Below are 19,310 nucleotides of genomic sequence, written 5' to 3' on the forward strand. Positions count from 1 at the left end.
TATCTACACTACATACTACACTACAGTATCTACACTACAGTATCTACACTACATACTACACTAGAGTATCTACACTACAGTATCTACACTACATACTACACTACAGTATCTACACTACAGTATCTACACTAGAGTATCTACACTACAGTATCTACTCTAGAGTATCTACACTACAGTATCTACACTACAGTATCTACACTACAATATCTACACTACAGTATCTACCCTACATACTACACTACAGTATCTACACTACAGTATCTACCCTAGAGTATCTACACTACAGTATCTACACTACAGTATCTACACTACAATATCTACACTACAGTATCTACACTACAGTATCTACAATACAGTATCTACACTACAGTATCTACACTACAGTATCTACACTACAGTATCTACACTACATACTACACTACAGTATCTACACTACAGTATCTACACTACATACTACACTACAGTATCTACACTACAGTATCTACACTACATACTACACTACAGTATCTACACTACAGTATCTACACTAGAGTATCTACACTACAGTATCTACACTAGAGTATCTACACTACAGTATCTACACTACAGTATCTACCCTACAATATCTACGCTACATACTACACTACAGTATCTACACTACATACTACACTACAGTATCTACACTACAGTATCTACACTACATACTACACTACAGTATCTACACTACATACTACACTACAGTATCTACACTACATACTACACTACAGTATCTACACTACATACTACACTACAGTATCTACACTACAGTATCTACCCTACATACTACACTACAGTATCTACACTACATACTACACTACAGTATCTACACTACATACTACACTACAGTATCTACACTACAGTATCTACACTACATACTACACTACAGTATCTACACTACAGTATCTACACTACATACTACACTACAGTATCTACACTACAGTATCTACACTACATACTACACTACAGTATCTACACTACAGTATCTACACTAGAGTATCTACACTACAGTATCTACACTAGAGTATCTACACTACAGTATCTACACTACAATATCTACACTACATACTACACTACAGTATCTACACTACATACTACACTACAGTATCTACACTACAGTATCTACACTACATACTACACTACAGTATCTACACTACATACTACACTACAGTATCTACACTACATACTACACTACAGTATCTACACTACTGTATCTACACTACATACTACACTACAGTATCTACACTACATACTACACTACAGTATCTACACTACAGTATCTACACTACTGTATCTACACTACTGTATCTACACTACATACTACACTACAGTATCTACACTACATACTACACTACAGTATCTACACTACAGTATCTACACTACTGTATCTACACTACATACTACACTACAGTATCTACACTACATACTACACTACAGTATCTACACTACAGTATCTACACTACATACTACACTACAGTATCTACACTACAGTATCTACACTACATACTACACTACAGTATCTACACTACATGCTACACTACAGTATCTACACTACAGTATCTACACTACATACTACACTACAGTATCTACACTACATACTACACTACAGTATCTACACTACAGTATCTACACTACATACTACACTACAGTATTTACACTACAGTATCTACACTACATACTACACTACAGTATCTACACTACATACTACACTACAGTATCTACACTACAGTATCTACACTACATACTACACTACAGTATCTACACTACATACTACACTACAGTATCTACACTACAGTATCTACACTACAGTATCTACACTACATACTACACTACAGTATCTACACTACAGTATCTACACTACAGTATCTACACTACAGTATCTACACTACATACTACACTACAGTATCTACACTACATACTACACTACAGTATCTACACTACATACTACACTAGAGTATCTACACTACAGTATCTACACTACATACTACACTACAGTATCTACACTAGAGTATCTACACTACAGTATCTACACTACATACTACACTACAGTATCTACACTAGAGTATCTACACTAGAGTATCTACACTACAGTATCTACACTACAGTATCTACACTAGAGTATCTACACTACAGTATCTACACTACAGTATCTACACTAGAGTATCTACACTAGAGTATCTACACTACAGTATCTACACTACATACTACAGAAGGGTAAGTATAAATTGTCTTCATTTAAAATAATAAACTGGCAGATTCACTGGTCAATAACAACAACTCTAACCTTCCTTGAAGACGTGTCAACCTTCAAACTTTGAGATCGATTAAAAAAAGTTGTTTTGGGGTTCACACAGAAACCAGAAGACAATGGTACTCTTCAAGCACTCTAGGTATCACCTTCCAGGTCATACCTTCTATAATAATACCATGAAGAGAGAATTCATCCCAGAACAATAAAACAGCTTCACAAATGGAACATCCTGATACACATTTTCAATCGAGAGATGATGTAAGAATTTAACATGAATGACATAGTTGCATATATATTGTAGTATTTATGTACCTATGTGATGTACTCAGGGTTTTCAATTCACATTCATAAGAACATATGAAAGGAGGAACACTGCAGAAGGCCTACTGGCCCATACTTGGTAATTCTAAAACCACTAACAAAAACATTCGCCCAACTCAGTATTAGTTATTCCATTAGTTACATGTGCAGTGTAACCTGGCTGTTTGGGACATTGATGAGAGGAATAGAAAACTAACTGGTAGACTTTTAAAAAGATACAAAAATAATTGTCAAATATACAATATTTTTTTTTGTGAGGTAAAAACCGTAACTTTGTTTAAGGATGTGTGGAAACTGGAAGAGTTTAAGTTGTTTATTATCTGCACTCTCACTCCCAAAGATAATCTTAATGATTTTGTTAGATATCTGATAATACGAGAGAACTACGAAATGTCTTTGTAAATAGATTAATGGATATATATATATATATATATATATATATATATATATATATATATATATATATATATATATATATATATATATATATATATATATATATATATATATATATTGTTAATGTCAATGGTTTATATACCTGAAAATAATATTTTCCATGTAAGGAAGATACTAATAATGTGGAAGATTTTTATATATACTATGAGGGGAAAAATATGGCTTTTGTGTGAAAAATCCCCTCAGGTATCCTGAGACTTCCATGAAAAAATATGAGAGCCAGCGAGGATATATACACCGAGTGATGTATGTCTTTTATTATATATACAAGGAGTGTTTAATATAATTCCTATTATAGTGAGCAAACTATTATTGACTGGCAGTGAACAAGTGTAGTTGTTAAACTTCAAACTCAACCAACCAACATGACCCTCCAACAAGGATCAAGAGATAAGATGTTAATATTTAATCTGAGATTATCTCTGCTGAGGTAAGATATTGTTACACTGAGAGTGAAGATAAGGTGAAGCACATTACAGTATGTGCTGAGGTAAGATACTGTTACACTGAGAGTGAAGATAAGGTGAAGCACATTACAGTATGTGCTGAGGTAAGATACTGTTACACTGAGAGTGAAGATAAGGTGAAGCACATCACAGTATGTGCTGAGGTAAGATATTGTTACACTGAGAGTGAAGATAAGGTGAAGCACATCACAGTATGTGCTGAGGTAAGATACTGTTACACTGAGAGTGAAGATAAGGTGAAGCCACTATAGTATATGATAAAAATGTATGAAAAGAATTTTTAAGCTATGTCATTATGCTGATTTAGTAGCGTGATGAAACATACACATCTGAAGGAAATATATAATGATGATATATAAATATATATTGATAACATGTCATAATGAAATGTATTGTTTTATATAGGGGATAAAAATCTATCCACGTTTACTAGATTTTCTTTATATATAAATCAAATCAAGACAATACCTGCGAGGATAATCTTGACCTGTGACGTTGACTGGCTAGTTAATCGGGTTTAAATTCTATCGACTACACGATGTTCATTAAGGCTACTTGTAACCCATTCACCAACCCTGAAGAATAATTTAGTTCCTAATATGGGGATTAAAGTTAACCTTCAGTGTATATACAAAGACATACACCACACTGTGTGGGTGTGTATATCCTGCGACCTCTCAAGACGTTGATTGCTTGATGAAATTAAGACACATGTGCAACATCTGGGTATCTTTATTGTAGACGTTTCGCCATCCAGTGGCTTTATCAATACAAATTCCAAGACATAACTTGAAGAAAGTAGAACTATGTACAGAAGATGAGGTAATCAGTCCCTCAACCTTGGAGTAGGTGCGAAGAGCACCTACTCCTAAGCTGAATTTGTATTGATAAAGCCACTGGATGGCGAAACGTCTACAATAAAGATACCCAGATGTTGCACATGTGTCTTAATTTCATCTTGTCGGTATTGTATACCATTCTTGTACAGGTTGATTGGTTAACAGGGTCATCAAGACTGCATCTAACAAGACAAGAATACTTTAATCCCTAAAATATGTTGGGGTCCAATCCCTGGACTCATTATGTACCTCTGTAATCTTTTGACTACCACCCACAGGATGGGTATGGGGTGCATAATAAACATTAAAAACTTAAAATATGGATTAAAGAATACTCTTGGTGTATATACAAACACATACACTTCTCGGTGTATATATCCTGTCATCCCCTCACTTGGTTAATGAGGTTTAAAGACTATCGACTGCACTATGGTCATTAACACTACACGTGACCAGATAAGAATACTCTAATCCCTGAAATACGGATTAAAGTAAGCTCTCAGCATACATTCCCAGGGGTATATACATCACAGGATATATAGAAACCTCTGGGTATATATATCCTGTAATTACCTCTTACCTAAGTGCCAGCTTGATAAAAAAATGTGTAGATTAGACCATAAGTTATGCAGTCAACACTAATTTTTGGCTCAATAAATGTAATATACGGAAATATATATATGTAATATACTCGTAATTTATTATACGAATAAAAATTTATAAATTGTTGAGCAAAAGATAAAAATACATTAATTTCCATTAAATACTAGATGACAGTGACATTTATATGTCACTTGGGGTAAGTAATACATTCAGTATATTATTAACCTCGGAGGAGGTTATTTGATGCGAGGAAGTGGATCTGTCCTCCCTGACTGTTTTCCATTCCCTCAGGCAATGGATGTCTCCTAAGAATTTAGTGCTCCCCCTTGAAGGTATTAAGAATAATAATAATAATGAAAATAGTTAATATTCATAATGATAGTTAATAATAATAATTATAATAAAACTGATAATAATGATAATTATAATAATAATACTAATTAGTCCCTCTATAGGAAGATAATTCCCACAATAATGATTATGTTATAAACTAATGGTAAAGATTATTGATTATTGTGTGTGTGTGTGTGTGTGTGTGTGTGTGTGTGTGTGTGTGTGTGTGTGTGTGTGTGGTTGCAGGGGTCGAATCACAGCTCCTGGCCCCGCCTCTTCACTGATTGCTACTGGGTCCTCTCTCTCCCTGCTCCATGAGCTTTATCATACCTCGCCTTAAAACTATGTATGGTTCCCGCCTCCACTACGTCACTTTCTAGGCTATTCCACGGCTTGACTACTCTATGACTGAAGAAATACTTCCTAACATCCCTTTGATTCATCTGAGTCTTCAACTTCCAATTGTAACCTCTTGTGTCTGTGTCCCATCTCTGGAACATCCTGTCTTTGTCCACCTCGTCTATTCCGCGCAGTATTTTATATGTCGTTATCATGTCTCCCCTGACCCTCCTGGCCTCCAGTGTCGTCAGGCCGATTTCCCTCAACCTTTCTTCGTAGGACAATCCCCGTAGCTCTGGGACTAGTCTTGTTGCAAACCTTTGCACTTTCTCTAATTTCTTGACGTGCTTGACTAGGTGTGGATTCCAAACTGGTGCTGCATACTCCAGTATGGGCCTGACGTAAATGGTATACAGAGTCTTGAACGACTCCTTACTGAGGTATCGGAACGCTATCCGTAGGTTTGTCAGGCGCCCGTATGCTGCAGCAGTTATCTGATTGATGTGCGCCTCAGGAGATATGCTCGGTGTTATACTCACCCCCAGATCTTTTTCCTTGAGTGAGGTTTGCAGTCTTTGGCCATCTAAACTATATTGTGTCTGCGGTCTTCTTTGCCCTTCCCCAATCTTCATGACTTTGCATTTGGCGGGGTTAAACTCAAGGAGCCAGTTGCTGGACCAGGCTTGTAGCCTGTCCAGGTCTCTTTGTAGTCCTGCCTGATCCTCATCCGATTTGATTCTTCTCATTAACTTCACATCGTCCGCAAACAAGGACACTTCTGAGTCTATCCCTTCCGTTATGTCATTCACATATACCAAGAACAGCACAGGTCCTAGAACTGACCCTTGTGGAACCCCGCTTGTCACAGGCGCCCACTCTGACACCTCGTCACGTACCATGACTCGTTGTTGCCTCCCTGTAAGGTATTCTCTTATCCATTGCAGTGCCTTTCCTGTTATGTGTGCCTGATCCTCTAGCTTTTGCAGTAACCTCTTGTGAGGAACTGTGTCGAAGGCCTTCTTGCAGTCCAAAAAAATGCAGTCGATCCACCCCTCTCTCTCTTGTCTTACTTCTGTCACCTTGCCATAAAACTCTAATAGGTTTGTGACACAGGATTTTCCATCCCTGAAACCATGCTGGTTGTGAATTATACACTTGTTTCTTTCCAGGTGCTCCACCACTCTCCTCCTGATGATCTTCCCCATGACCTTGCATACTATACACGTTAGTGATACAGGTCTGTAGTTTAGTGCCTCATGTCTGTCTCCCTTTTTAAAAATTGGGACTACATTTGCCATCTTCCATACCTCGGGGAGTTGCCCAGTTTCAAATGATGTGTTGAAGATCTTTGTTAATGGTACACACAATGTCTCTGCTCCCTCTTTAAGATAAGATAAGATAAGATTTCGTTCGGATTTTTAACCCCGGAGGGTTAGCCACCCAGGATAACTCAAGAGTCAGTGCGTCATCGAGGACTGTCTAACTTATTTCCATTGGGGTCCTTAATCTTGTCCCCCAGGATGCGACCCACACCAGTCGACTAACACCCAGGTACCTATTTGCTGCTAGGTGAACAGGACCACAGGTGTAAGGAAACGTGTCGAAATGTTTCCACCCGCCGGGAATCGAACCCAGGCCCTCCGTGTGTGAAGCGGGAGCTTTAGCCACCAGGCCACCGGGCCACACCCTTCTTATCTGTGCATATTCGTTTCTGGCTCTTCGGCTAATCTCTTTATTTTCCTGAGTTCTCTGTCTTCTGTACCTTTTCCATTCTCTAGTACACCTAGTTTTTGCCTCCCTTCACCTTTGGGTGAACCAAGGACTCGTTCTGTTCCTCCCATTATTTCTGTTTCCCTTGGGAACAAACCTCTCCTCTGCCTCCTTGCATTTTGTTGCCACATAGTCCATCATTTCTTGTACTGGTTTTCCTGTAAGTTCCCTCTCCCACTGAATGTCTTGAAAGAAGTTCCTCAAGCCTGAGTAGTTCCCCCTTTTGTAGTTTGGTTTTCCCACCCTATTCCTGCTGCTCTCTCCACTTGGAGCTCAACTATGTAGTCGAAGCACAGAACCACATGATCACTAGCTCCCAGGGGCCTTTCATACATGATATCCTCGATGTCAGAACTACTCAAGGTGAATACAAGGTCCAGTCTTGCTGGTTCATCCTCTCCTCTCTCTCTGGTAGTGTCTCTAACATGTTGATGCATGAGGTTTTCCAGTACCACATCCATCATCTTGGCTCTCCATGTTTCGGGACCCCCATGGGGCTCCAGGTTTTCCCAGTCAATCTCCTTGTGATTGAAATCACCCATAACTAGTAACTTTGCTCCCCCCATGTGTGCTCTCCTGGCCACCTCGGCTAGTGTGTCGTGTATGTGTGTGTGTGTGTGTGTGTACTCACCTAGTTGTACTCACCTAGTTGAGGTTGCGGGGGTCGAGTCCGAGCTCCTCGCCCCGCCTCTTCACTGATCGCTACTAGGTCACTCTCCCTGAACCGTGAGCTTTATCATACCTCTGCTTAAAGCTATGTATGGATCCTGCCTCCACAAACTATTCCACTTACTGACTACTCTGTGGCTGAAGAAATACTTCCTAACATCCCTGTGATTCATCTGTGTCTTCAACTTCCAACTGTGTCCCCTTGTTACTGTGTCCAATCTCTGGAACATCCTGTCTTTGTCCACCTTGTCAATTCCTCTCAGTATTTTGTATGTCGTTATCATGTCCCCCCTATCTCTCCTGTCCTCCAGTGTCGTCAGGTTGATTTCCCTTAACCTCTCCTCGTAGGACATACCTCTTAGCTCTGGGACTAGTCTTGTTGCAAACCTCTGCACTTTCTCTAGTTTCTTTACGTGCTTGGCTAGGTGTGGGTTCCAAACTGGTGCCGCATACTCCAATATGGGCCTAACGTACACGGTGTACAGGGTCCTGAACGATTCCTTATTAAGATGTCGGAATGCTGTTCTGAGGTTTGCAAGGCGCCCATATGCTGCAGCAGTTATTTGATTGATGTGCGCTTCAGGAGATGTGCCTGGTGTTATACTCACCCCAAGATCTTTTTCCTTGAGTGAGGTTTGTAGTCTCTGGCCCCCTAGACTGTACTCCGTCTGCGGTCTTTTTTGCCCTTCCCCAATCTTCATGACTTTGCACTTGGTGGGATTGAACTCCAGGAGCCAATTGCTGGACCAGGTCTGCAGCCTGTCCATACCCCTTTGTAGTTCTGCCTGGTCTTCGATCGAGTGAATTCTTCTCATCAACTTCACGTCATCTGCAAACAGGGACACCTCAGAGTCTATTCCTTCCGTCATGTCGTTCACAAATACCAGAAACAGCACTGGTCCTAGGACTGACCCCTGTGGGACCCCGCTGGTCACAGGTGCCCACTCTGACACCTCGTCACGTACCATGACTCGCTGCTGTCTTCCTGACAAGTATTCCCTGATCCACTGTAGTGCCTTCCCTGTTATCCCTGCTTGGTCCTCCAGTTTTTGCACCAATCTCTTGTGTGGAACTGTGTCAAACGCCTTCTTGCAGTCCAAGAAAATGCAATCCACCCACCCCTCTCTCTCTTGTCTTACTGCTGTCACCATGTCATAGAACTCCAGTAGGTTTGTGACACAGGATTTCCCGTCCCTGAAACCATGTTGGCTGCTGTTGATGAGATCATTCCTTTCTAGGTGTTCCACCACTCTTCTCCTGATAATCTTCTCCATGATCTTGCATACTATACATGTCAGTGACACTGGTCTGTAGTTTAATGCTTCATGTCTGTCTCCTTTTTTAAAGATTGGGACTACATTTGCTGTCTTCCATGCCTCAGGCAATCTCCCTGTTTCGATAGATGTATTGAATATTGTTGTGTGTGTGTGTGTGTGTGTGTGTGTGTGTGTGTGCATTCACCTAATTGTGGTTGCAGGGGTCGGGACTCAGCTCCTGGCCCCGCCTCTTCACCGAGTGCTACTAGCTCCTCTCTCTCCCTGCTACATGAGCTTTATCATACCTCGTCTTAAAGCTATGTATGGTTCCTGCCTCCACTACCTCACTTGCTAGGCTATTCCACTTCCTAACTAATCTATGACTGAAGAAATACTTCCTAACATCCCTTTGACTCGTCTGAGTCTTCAACTTACAATTGTGACCCCTAGTTTCTGTGTCCCATCTCTGGAACATCCTGTCTCTGTCCACCTTGTCTATTCCACACAGTATTTTGTATGTCATTATCATGTCTCCCCTAACTCTCCTGTCCTCCGGTGTCGTCAGGCCGATTTCCCTTAACCTTTCTTCATAGGACATTCCCCTTAGCTCTGGAATTAACCTTGTCGCAAACCTTTGCACTTTCTCTATTTTCTTGACATGCTTGATCAAGTGTGAGTTCCAAACAGGTGCTGCATACTCCAGTATGGGCCTGACGTACACAGTGTACAGTGTCTTGAACGATTCCTTACTAAGATATCGGAACGCTGTTCTCAGGTTTGCCAGGCGCCCGTATACTGCAGCAGTTATCTGGTTGATGTGTGCTTCCGGAGACATGCTCGGTGTTATACTCACCCCAAGATCTTTCTCCTTGAGAGAAGTTTTGCAGTCTTTGGCCACCTAGCCTATCTGTGTGTGCGCGCGCGTGTGTGTGTGTGTGTGTGTGTGTGTGTGTGTGTGTGTGTGTGTGTGTGTGTGTGTGTGTGTGTGTGTGTGTGTGTGTGTGTGTGTGTGTGTACTCACCTAATTGTGGTTGCAGGGGTCGAGACTCGGCTCCTGGCCCTGCCTCTTCACTGATCGTTACTAGGTCCTCTCTCTCCCTGCTCCATGAGCTTTATCGTACCTCGTCTTAAAGCTATGTATGGTTCCTGCCTCCACTACATCACTTGCCAGACTATTCCACTTCCTGACACCTCTATGACTGAAGAAATACTTCCTATCATCCCTGTGACTCATCTGAGTCTTCAACTTCCAATTTTGACCCCTTGTTTCTGTGCCTCATCTTTGGAACATCCTGTCTGTCCACCTTGTCGATTCCTCTCAGTATTTTATATGTCGTTATCATGTCCCCTCCCCCTCTCTCTTTCTCCTGTCTTCCAGTGTCGTCAGGCCGATTTCCCTTACGCTGTCTTTGTAGGGCATACCCCTTAGCTCCGGGACTAGTCTCGTTGCAAACCTTTGCACTTTCTCTAATTTCTTGACGTGCTTGACTAGGTGTGGGTTCCAAACTGGTGCTGCATACTCCAGAATGGGCCTGATATACACTGTGTACAGAGTCCTGAACGATTCCTTACTGAGGTTGTCGGAACGCTATTCGTAGGTTTACTAATTGCCCATATGCTGCAGCAGTTATTTGGTTGATGTGCGCCTCAGGAGATGTACTCAGTATTATGCTTACCCCATGACCCTTTTCCTTGAGTGAGGTTTGTAGTCTTTGGCCCCCTAACCTGTACTCTGTTTGCGGTCTTCTTTACCCTTCCTTGATCTTCATGACTTTGCACTTGGTGGGGTTAAACTCTAGAAGCCAGTTGCTGTACTAGGCTTGCAGCCTGTCCAGATCTCTTTGTAGCCCTGCCTTTTCCTCGTCCGATTGATTTCTCCTCATTAGCTTCACATCGTCTGCAAACAGAGACACTTCTGAGTCTATCCATTCCGTCACGTCATTCACATACACTAGAAACAGCACCGGTCCTAGGACCGACTCCTGGGGAACCCCGCTCGTCATAGCCACCCAGTCTGACATCTCGTCGTGTACCATGACTCCCTGTTGCCCCCCTGTCAGATATTCTCTGATCAATTGCAGTGCCTTCCCTGTTATACCTTCCTGGTCCTCCAACTTTTGCACTAATATCTTGTGTGGAACTGTGTCAAAACCCTTCTTACAGTCCAAGAAAACCCAATCTACCCACCTCTCTCTCTCTCTCTCTCTCTCTTCTTACTGCTATCTTGTCACAGAACTCCAGTAGGTTTGTGACACAGGATTTCTCTTCCCTGAAACCGTGCTGGTTGTCGTAAATAAGCTCATTCCTTTCTAGATGGTCCACCACTCTTCTCCCGATACTCCTCTCCCTGACTTTGCATACTATACATGCCAGTGACATTAGTCTGTAGTTTAGTGCTGCCTGTCTGTCTCCGTGTGTGTGTGTGTGTGTGTGTGTGTGTGTGTGTGTGTGTGTGTGTGTGTGTGTGTGTGTGTGTGTGTGTGTGTGTGTGTGTGTGTGTGTGTGTGTGTGTGTGTGTGCTTTGCGTTACAGTTGTGACGTCACACAGGTGTCAGTACAATCCACCTGTATGCCAGAGGCTGGTGCAGCCATGTGTTTAGTGACCCCGCGGTGTTTGGTGACCCCAGGTGCTCGGTGACCCTGTGGTGCTTGGCGACCCCGTGGTGCTTGGTGATCCCCGGGTGTTTGGTGACTCCGTCGTGTTTGGAAAAGTGTCGTTGTCAAGATGGAAAGTTACCTTCCCATCAGCTCTCCTGATACCTGCCTATCAGCACTCCTGATACCTGCCTATCAGCTCTCCTGATACCTGCCTATCAGCACTCCTGATACCTGCCTATCAGCACTCCCGATACTGGCCCATCAGCTCTCCTGATACCTGCCTATCAGCACTCCTGATACCTGCCTATCAGCACTCCCGATACTGGCCCATCAGCACTCCTGATACCTGCCTATCAGCACTCCTGATACCTGCCTATCAGCACTCCTGATACCTGCCTATCAGCACTCCTGATACCTGCCTATCAGCACTCCTGATACCTGCCTATCAGCACTCCTGATACCTGCCTATCAGCTCTCCTGATACCTGCCTATCAGCTCTCCTGATACCTGCCTATCAGCTCTCCTGATACCTGCCTATCAGCTCTCCTGATACCTGCCTATCAGCACTCCTGATACCTGCCTATCAGCACTCCTGATACCTGCCTATCAGCACTCCTGATACCTGCCTATCAGCACTCCTGATACCTGCCTATCAGCACTCCCGATACTGGCCCATCAGCACTACTGATACCTGCCTATCAGCTCTCCTGATACCTGCCTATCAGCTCTCCTGATACCTGCCTATCAGCTCTCCTGATACCTGCCTATCAGCTCTCCTGATACCTGCCTATCAGCACTCCCGATACTGGCCCATCAGCTCTCCTGATACCTGCCTATCAGCTCTCCTGATACCTGCCTATCAGCTCTCCTGATACCTGCCTATCAGCTCTCCTGATACCTGCCTATCAGCACTCCCGATACTGGCCCATCAGCACTCCTGATACCTGCCTATCAGCTCTCCTGATACCTGCCTATCAGCACTCCTGATACCTGCCTATCAGCACTCCTGATACCTGCCTATCAGCTCTCCTGATACCTGCCTATCAGCACTCCTGATACCTGCCTATCAGCACTCCTGATACCTGCCTATCAGCACTCCCGATACTGGCCCATCAGCACTCCTGATACCTGCCTATCAGCACTCCTGATACCTGCCTATCAGCACTCCTGATACCTGCCTATCAGCACTCCTGATACCTGCCTATCAGCACTCCTGATACCTGCCTATCAGCACTCCTGATACCTGCCTATCAGCACTCCTGATACCTGCCTATCAGCACTCCTGATACCTGCCTATCAGCACTCCTGATACCTGCCTATCAGCACTCCTGATACCTGCCTATCAGCACTCCTGATACCTGCCTATCAGCACTCCTGATACCTGCCTATCAGCACTCCTGATACTGGCCCATCAGCACTCCTGATACCTGCCTATCAGCACTCCTGATACCTGCCTATCAGCACTCCTGATACTGGCCCATCAGCACTCCTGATACCTGCCTATCAGCACTCCTGATACCTGCCTATCAGCACTCCTGATACCTGCCTATCAGCACTCCTGATACTGGCCCATCAGCACTCCTGATACCTGCCTATCAGCACTCCTGATACCTGCCTATCAGCACTCCTGATACCTGCCTATCAGCACTCCCGATACTGGCCCATCAGCACTCCTGATACCTGCCTATCAGCACTCCCGATACTGGCCCATCAGCTCTCCTGATACCTGCCTATCAGCACTCCTGATACCTGCCTATCAGCACTCCCGATACTGGCCCATCAGCACTCCTGATACCTGCCTATCAGCACTCCTGATACCTGCCTATCAGCACTCCCGATACTGGCCCATCAGCACTCCTGATACCTGCCTATCAGCACTCCTGATACCTGCCTATCAGCACTCCCGATACTGGCCCATCAGCACTCCTGATACCTGCCTATCAGCACTCCTGATACCTGCCTATCAGCACTCCCGATACTGGCCCATCAGCACTCCTGATACCTGCCTATCAGCACTCCTGATACCTGCCTATCAGCACTCCCGATACTGGCCCATCAGCACTCCTGATACCTGCCTATCAGTACTCCTGATACCTGCCTATCAGCACTCCCGATACTGGCCCATCAGCACTCCTGATACCTGCCTATCAGCACTCCTGATACCTGCCTATCAGCACTCCCGATACTGGCCCATCAGCACTCCTGATACCTGCCTATCAGCACTCCTGATACCTGCCTATCAGCACTCCCGATACTGGCCCATCAGCACTCCTGATACCTGCCTATCAGCACTCCTGATACCTGCCTATCAGCACTCCCGATACTGGCCCATCAGCACTCCTGATACCTGCCTATCAGCACTCCTGATACCTGCCTATCAGCACTCCCGATACTGGCCCATCAGCACTCCTGATACCTGCCTATCAACACTCCTGATACCTGCCTATCAGCACTCCCGATACTGGCCCATCAGCACTCCTGATACCTGCCTATCAGCACTCCCGATACTGGCCCATCAGCACTCCTGATACCTGCCCATCAATACTCCCGATACCTGCCCCTCAGCATTCTTAATACCTGCCCATCAGCACTTCTGATACCTGCCCATCAGCACTCCTAATACCTGCCCATCAGCACTCCTAATACCTGCCCATCAGCACTCCTTATACCTGCCCATCAGCAGTCCTAATACCTGCCCATCAGCACTCCTAATACCTGCCCATCAGCACTCCTGATACCTGCCCATCAGCAGTCCTAATACCTGCCCATCAGCACTCCTGATACTTGCCCATCACTACAGCTCCTGGACCCAGGAGCTGTAACTGAAAGAGGTGGGCCCAAGAACTATAGCTCAAAACCCACAAGCTCAAGTAACGTAGGTAATTACAAGTAGGCAGTCAGACACGCACTTGTACGTGTTTAAATGCCGTGTATACTGGTTGAGACACGCACACGGTCCTATTGTTATGTCACGCACACCACACACTCCACTCTGAGTGTGCTGATTACACTTCACTACACTCATACACTATTACACTGGTAGAGTGCGCCTGCCAGGCAGGGAACTTGTGGACGACGAGAGGTGGGGCCAGGAGACTCTCTCAACCCATGCAAACACACACACACACACTCACAAACATACGATACATAGGTGAGTACACATACACACACACACACACATATATATACACACACACGCACACACACACGCACACACACACACACACACACGAGCGCGTTCGCGATTATCAGAAGAGTAGTGGGACACATGGAAAAAGAGAGGATTCTTATACTCGTACAACAATTTTATAAATCTGCTTGAGTTCCAGAAGGTAATGAAAGTTAAGCAGGAGAGAGAGGGATTGTAAGTGTAAGAAGGTGTTTTATACGGTACCTCACAACAGACTGAGACAAAAACTAGAAAAGCAGACAGGGAAAGCGCTACAACGAATCAAGGAATACTTAACAGGAAGGTATCAGCTAGCCATTATCCGGGAGGTGTTGCGACAGGTGAATGGATGACTGAGGTTCAACGAGGGTCATTACTTGGACCAGTTTCATTTCTTGTGTATGCCACCGACATGGCAGAAGAAATCGAGTTAGATGTGTCCCTGTTCACAGATGTAAAACAAGTGAAGAGAATACAAACAGGAGTAGCCAAGGAAAGACTACAAATGGATCTGGAGAAGCTGTAGGATTGGTCTGACAAGTGGCTATTAGAATTTATCCCTATCACGATGCATATATCATGCCCATCTTGGAGTATGCAGCGCCAGTATGGAACCCGCAACTGATAAAGCATTTAAAGAAACTCGAAAAGAAGTGCAAAGGTGTGTAACGAGACTTAAGTCCAGAGCTGAGGAGCTAAATCTGAGGATAGCAGAGAACAAAGGACCAGAGGTGACATGATTATGATGCAAAAAAATTCTCAGAGGAATAGACAGGGTACACAGTTCGAGTGTGTTTGAGAAGTGAGTCTCAGGTACACAAGGTCACAACTGGAAGTTTAAAGAACAGATAATTCACAGAGATACTGGGAAATATTTCTTGAGCTTATTATTGAACTTTAATCCGTCAATGTTATATATTACGGCAGCTGTACAGAAAAGGCAAGTTCACTTCTAGAGAATCTGAGGGCCAGGTAAACACGATACGTTTGGATACTCACGAGCGTGGTTGCCACCAAATGGTGATGGCCGGGGGGTGGGATGCTGTACATTCTGTGAGTTGGGTTTACCCAGCGATGATGACGATGCTTTACTCTTGTCTTTGGAACCACCGATCAAACTCCCAAACCCTCCCAGGTTGAGGTTAGCTTCTTTCTGACTGGAGGCTGAGGAGGGTCCTGCCGCTGAAGTCTTGGGCGACGTCTGCGACGGACGCTGCGGTAGAGATGCAAGTGCAGGCGCTGGATTGGTCTTGCCTGGAGGCAGGTTGCCTGTTCCTGAGGACGGGTTTGTTATGGCTCCTGCGGGGCTCTTTGTGGCCTGGAATGATGTGCTGCCTTTCAGACTGCTTCCGCTGTTGAAACTGCTCCCGCTACTGAAACTGCTCCCGCTACTGAAACTGCTCCCGCTGCCTTTCAGGCTGCTGTCACTGTTGGCACTACTACTACTACTACTACCACCGCTGTTGAAATTACTCCCACTGTTGAAGCTGCTTCCACTGTTTACATTGCTGCCGCTATTGGAACCACTATTACTGCTGAAGCCACTGCCAGTGTTGAAACCATTACCGCCGTTAAAACTACTTCCGCTGTTGGAACTACTACCGCTACTGATGAAACTACTTCCACTGCTGGAACTGCTTCCACTGTTGGAAGTACTTCCGCTGTTGAAACCAGTGTTGCTGACAAAATCACTTCCACTGTTGAACCCGCTGCCGGTATTGAAGCCACTTCCACTGTTAGAACCACTTCCACTGTTAAAACCGCTTCCACTGTTGAAACTACTTCCGCTGATGGAACTACCTTCACTGTTGAAACTACTTCCACTGTTGGAACTACCTCCACCGCCGGTGCCGCTGACGCTACTTCCACTGTTGTTGAGGATACTACCGCTGTTACTGAAACTACTTCCACTGTTGCCAGAACTGCTTCCACTGTTGCCAAAGTTGCTGCCACCTTTACTTGAGCTACTTCCACCACTGGTGAAACTGGTTCCACTTCCACCATTGCCGAAGTTGTTTCCACTACCACCGTTGATGGAACTACTTCCACCATGACCAAAACTGCTTCCACTATTGCTAGAACTACCCCCACTGTTAGGGAAGCTACTTCCACTGTTGGCGAAGCTACTGCCACTGTTGGCAAAGCTACTACCGCTGTTGGCGAAGCTACTGCCGCTGTTGCTGAAGCTACTGTCATTGATACTACCCCCGCTGCCGGCGTTGTCGGAGCTGTTGCTTTGGGGTTCGACGCTGTGGCCTGGAGAGCCTCCTATCCCTGAGTCGGGAAAGGCGGAGTCGGTGTGCGAATTGTAAACATTACCAGTGAAAGGCCTGAGGAGGGAGGCACTAAGACCGGAGGGTCGTGTGACGCTACCAATGGGGGCAGGCGTCTGCGGTGAGGTCCTACTGTTGATAGGCTTCAGCATCCCTCTCTGTCTGTTACTCCACACACCTGGGGAAGGGAAAAGAAGTGTGAATTAACTTGCAGGTGATGAAATACGTATAGTTGTTGCGTTACGTTGATGCGTAACCACCCGGGTGAAAATCATTGGCTGATACATGCTGCAGTGTACTCTTCTTCCCGGACCTCCTTGGTCACCGGAGTTACTGTGATCTTAGACGTCAACTCTGCCTTCACCTAACATTCTAACCATTGATTTATATCAACTTGCCGCGATGAAAGTATGCAGCAGACACTACGATAGCTACAAGTGGCCCTCAGTCTTATTATTATAAAATTATTATTATTATTATTATTACTGCTACTACTACTATTATATATACATATATATATATATATATATATATATATATATATATATATATATATATATATATATATATATATATATATATATATATATATATATATATATATATATATATTATTATTATTATTATCACACTGGCCTGTTCCCACCAAGGCAGAGTAGCCCGAAAAAGAAAAACTTTCACCATCATTTACTCCATCACTGTCTTGCCAGAAGGGTGCTTTACACTACAGTTTAAACTGCAACATTAACATCCCTCCTTCAGAGTGCAGGCACTGTACTGCCCATATATATATATATATATATATATATATATATATATATATATATATATATATATATATATATATATATATATATATATATATATATATATATATATATATATAAATGTCATATTTAAAGTAAACTAGATAAATTTAGGCCACTGCCTTACTCGAGAAAGATATATCCTCGTATTGCATAACCCCAGCTCCCTATACTTCAATGTACGCGAAAGGAAAAGTGCAGAGTGCAGCACGCAAGCTATCACATGGACACTAGTACTAAATTTCTTCAATAAAAATGGCAAATTAGGACATACATAATCCAAAACTATTTCAAATTATCCTCTAAGAAGGATCACCTCTGAAGGAAGGCCGAAGAGACATTCTTCTGCTGTCTCAGAGACTTGTATACTAAGATACGCCAGCATGTTAAGTTTGAAGTCGCTTAGGATGTTCATTATGAAGTTATCAGCGTTGAAGGATGAAACCAATGGGATGAAAAAATAATTATTTCAAATTTCAGTCTTTTTTTTTTCTATGAGAAAAAAGGAAACTGGGAAGCAGACAGGCCGATATCACTCCAAAATGTTCTCTATGTAAGACTGACTGGCGTTTAAGGTTTAAATAGGTAATTAAGTATTTATGTGATGCAAGTGATTTAATGAATAATATATAATGTATAATGTACTTATTTTTACAATATTTTGAGAGAACACGGATGTTATGTGCACTTATTTAACTTTATTCTAGGATAACTTAATAAAGTGAGATACAGTGATTCATCTGTGATCAGCAGTGACAGTCTCCAGGTTCACGAACATCAGTTTACTTAATAAAACTGGCATATTAAAACTTACACAACCTATAATGAAGGTGAAGCTTCTCTTGAAGCACATCAGCACTAAAAGTTTGAAGCTTGTCCAGTGAAGCATTCTCCAGTTACCTCACTGGAACCTACAATGTGTGCTTCTACACAGCTTAAAACGTCCATTTTATTAAATAAACCGGTCGCTAACACCAGTGAGGTTTAGAATCGTTTTATTTTAATCAGGGGGAAAGCTTTAAACCAGTAAGGGTCATGTAGTGAATGTGGAATATGATGCGTTCAGATTCGATCCAAGGAAGGGGAGGATAAGTCCAGTTCCTTGGATCAGATGCCACTCACTGACATCAAGGCAGACGAAGCAA

The 19,310-nt window shown here is 43.6% G+C and overlaps 1 protein-coding gene across 1 annotated transcript in view; it reads right to left on the reverse strand.

Moving 5' to 3' along the window:
- The window catches only part of LOC128693045 (secreted protein C-like), a 234,384-nt gene that overhangs the window by 15,393 nt on the left and 199,681 nt on the right, over window positions 1-19,310 (reverse strand). The window contains exon 2 of the mRNA XM_053782549.2: window positions 16,086-17,537. Within this exon, the coding sequence (XP_053638524.2) occupies window positions 16,086-17,537 (1,452 nt within the window). The remainder of the gene's footprint in view (window positions 1-16,085; window positions 17,538-19,310) is intronic.

This window comes from Cherax quadricarinatus, chromosome 38 (assembly GCF_038502225.1).
Source record: "Cherax quadricarinatus isolate ZL_2023a chromosome 38, ASM3850222v1, whole genome shotgun sequence".
Lineage (NCBI taxonomy): Eukaryota > Metazoa > Arthropoda > Malacostraca > Decapoda > Parastacidae > Cherax > Cherax quadricarinatus.